Here is a 3012-nt window from a genome sequence, read left to right on the forward strand (position 1 = left end):
AAAATTATAATGAAACCGTACTCAGTACACTGTAGGAAACTTTGGCTCAGTCTCTTTTAAGATAATACACTTCTGTTACAGCTTCTTCTATATGTTAACTTGGTAACGTCATAAAAGGGAAAATACAAAGCGCATTTAACATCGTGTTCCTGTTCTGCTCCTAACCACAGTGAACCTCTCCAATTGTCTTCCAGGTGGGGGCAACAGTAAGCCAGTTTTCTTTAACCGCGATCGTGTCCTTCTGCATCAGGAGCTCAGCACCCGGGGATGCGCTCCCGCAGAGGCGGGGACCGCGCACATCCCAAGCTCCAGCTCCCCAGGGAGGCCCTTCCAGCCATCTCTGCCGGCAAGGCGCGCCCTGCCCTGCCTCCTGAGCGGCCGGACCCTCCGTGACCCCCCGCCGGGTCACCCTGCAGCCCATCCCCACCGCCTCGGGCCCTGCCAGCGCCGCAGGGCCCGCCGTGACATCGGGCCGGGGCCGCGGCAGGGCCGGCACCTGTCACCCCGCCCCGCCCGTGCGCTCCCCCGCCCCGGCCGCTCGGGGCTCACCCCCGGCCGGGGCTCCCGGTGCCGCGGCCGCGCTGTCCCCGCTCCGCCGGGCCCGGCCGCGCTCAGCCCGCCCCGCGCCCCCCGCCCCGCGCAGCCCGGCCCGGCCCGGCCCCGCTCCGCTCCGCCGCGGCTACGTGTCGCTCCTGCGGGCGGCCCGGCCCCGCGCCGAGCCGTTGGCCGTGGCCCCGCCGGTGGCCGCCTCGGGCCGGTACTTGAGCCAGCAGATGAGCCATGTGACGACGACGGAGAAGAGGGCGAGGATGCTGGCGACCGACAGGCAGATGGGCCCCACCGGTGACGGCGATGCCGCGGCGCCGGGCGCGGCGTCCCCGCCGTACTGGTTGACGAAGATGAGGCCGGTGAAGAGCAGCACCACCATGGAGAGGAAGGAGACGACGACGCACACGCAGCCGGCGCTCAGCGCCGCCCGCTTGCAGCTCTGGCAGCTCTCGTAGCCGCCGCCCGAGGAGCGCGGCCCGGCGGGGGCGGGGGGCGGCGGGGCGAGCGCGGCCGCCGCCTCCCGGGCGCGGGGCGGGCGGCGGGGCGGCAGCGGCGGCAGGCGGTCCTGCGGCACCGGGTCGCGGGCCCGCAGCTGCGGCGGGCAGGCGGCGGCCAGCTTGGTGTTGACCGGGAGGCCGTGGACGCGGTGGTCGGGCAGCGCCGTGCGGTGGCGGCAGAGCGGGCAGGCCAGGGAGCCGCCGGGCGAGCGCCCCGGGCCCGGCTCGGCGCCGGCGGCGGGGGGATGCTGCGCGGCGCGCAGGTGCAGCTGGCTCAGGCACTCCTGGCAGAAGGTGTGCAGGCACTCCAGCAGCTTGGGCGCCCGCCGCTCCAGGTCGAAGTAGTTGTAGCAGATCTTGCACTCGTAGTCCTCCGAGCTGGGGGCGGCGGCCGCCGGCGGCGCCGCCACCGCCGCCTCATCCTCCCGCCGCCCGCCCTGCCCTACGCCGCCCGTCTGCGCCGGCTCGGCCATAACATCTCGCCGGAGGGGGACGGAGAGCCGCGGAAAGGCGGGGAGTGCCGGGCCGGCCCGCGCCTGCCGGGCGGGCGGGAGCCGGGGCAGCCGCGACCCCGCCGCCTCCTGGCCGCGCCCGCGGGCTGCGGCGGGGCCCGGCGGGGAGGGCGGGGGACGGAGGGAGGGTCCCGGCCGCCTGCCTGCGTCGCCCGCCGCGCTGGCGGCTGCCGGGGGCTGCTGGCGGCTGCCGCGGGCGGGGGGCGGGATCGGCGCCGCCCGCCCCCGGGAGCGGCCGCCGGTGCGCGGCGGCGGCTGCGGTGCCTCTCTGCTGCCCGCCCGGCGTGCGGGGCACGGCACGGCACGGCACGGCACGGCACAGCACGGCACGGCACGGCACGGCACGGCACGGCACGGCCGTGCGCCGGCGATGCCGGTTCCCAGTGCCTCGCTGCCGGCTCGCCGGCGGGAGCCGCCCCCGCAGCACGACCCGGCGGGGCTCGGTGCTCTCCTGCAGTCCCTCCGCCCTGCAGCGCTGCGGGGAACACGCCCGGGACCCCGCAGCCTTTTAATCCTGGAGTGCATTTTTTTAAAGCGTTCTGTGGATTTTAACAGTTGACGAGGATTCCCCGCTGTCAGTATGCTTTGAGACCCGCAGTTACAATGACATGACGCTCGTTAGGCACGAACACGGCAGATGAAGGGTTAATATGGGAAGACAGGGTGACATCTCTTTCATACACCGCAGCTCACAGGCTAACTGATATTTTACTGCTTTTCGGAAAGAACATTTTGTGTGCTGTGATTCTCGTTCATTGTGCACAGTGAAAAATAAGAGGTATTTTATTCGGGAAGCTGGAGGCCGAAGCAGCTGCTGATGTTGTTATTTACATCCTGACATCGCTATACAATTGAGAGCTTTCCCCCAGTTTAAGGAAAAACCATCCAAACTGTGAGATGTCCACAGCTTGTAATGTTATATGTTAAACAACCTGATAGATTTCACTACATCGAAGCCTGCGCTGTCTCATCAGGGAACACTCTGGAGAAACTCTTATCTCAGGTGTAGCAGAGGCCATGACAGTGATTATTTCTCTCTGCAGTTCTGAGGATAGCTCTAGGGAAGTAAGGCCCGTGTTTCAGGTACACTGCATTGCCTTGCTGTCTTGCTAAAGCTGCATCTTGGGCAAATCCACTCTGGCCTGATAGCTATGTCATCTTGGATGCCTTCTGCCCTCCTGTGCCATGGGACATGCTGGATCAGGCGTGCTTCACAGCAGATGCTGAGGAAAGCTCTCTCCTTCTCAGTGCTGTCTGTGCTAGGGCTTTGTTCTTGAGCTCTGAGCATTCTTGAAGAGCCAAATAAAGCAGGGGAGCCGTTGTTTAGAAAGACTGACTTGTTGGAAAGATAAAAAGTGACGTATTTGTAAACTGTGATGACAGATCTGATGATTGTTCTAGCCAAAGAGGGAGCATATCTTAGCATAGCATAAACTGAAATCATGGGCTAAAGT

The 3012-nt window shown here is 66.0% G+C and overlaps 1 protein-coding gene across 1 annotated transcript; it reads right to left on the reverse strand.

The window, feature by feature from the left end:
• Positions 1 to 679: 679 nt before the first annotated feature.
• LOC132331996 (RING finger protein 223) lies at positions 680 to 1519 on the reverse strand. Its single transcript, XM_059855986.1, has one exon. It carries the CDS (start codon positions 1517 to 1519, stop codon positions 680 to 682), a length of 840 nt encoding a protein of 279 aa, XP_059711969.1.
• Between the last annotated feature and the right edge of the window lie 1493 nt (positions 1520 to 3012).

This window comes from Haemorhous mexicanus, chromosome 10 (assembly GCF_027477595.1).
Source record: "Haemorhous mexicanus isolate bHaeMex1 chromosome 10, bHaeMex1.pri, whole genome shotgun sequence".
NCBI classification, from domain to species: Eukaryota; Metazoa; Chordata; class Aves; order Passeriformes; family Fringillidae; genus Haemorhous; species Haemorhous mexicanus.

Bases quoted from the DNA above. Each gene is read 5' to 3' on its own strand.
- LOC132331996 (XM_059855986.1), bottom strand. From the start codon at position 1,519: ATGGCCGAGCCGGCGCAGACGGGCGGCGTAGGGCAGGGCGGGCGGCGG.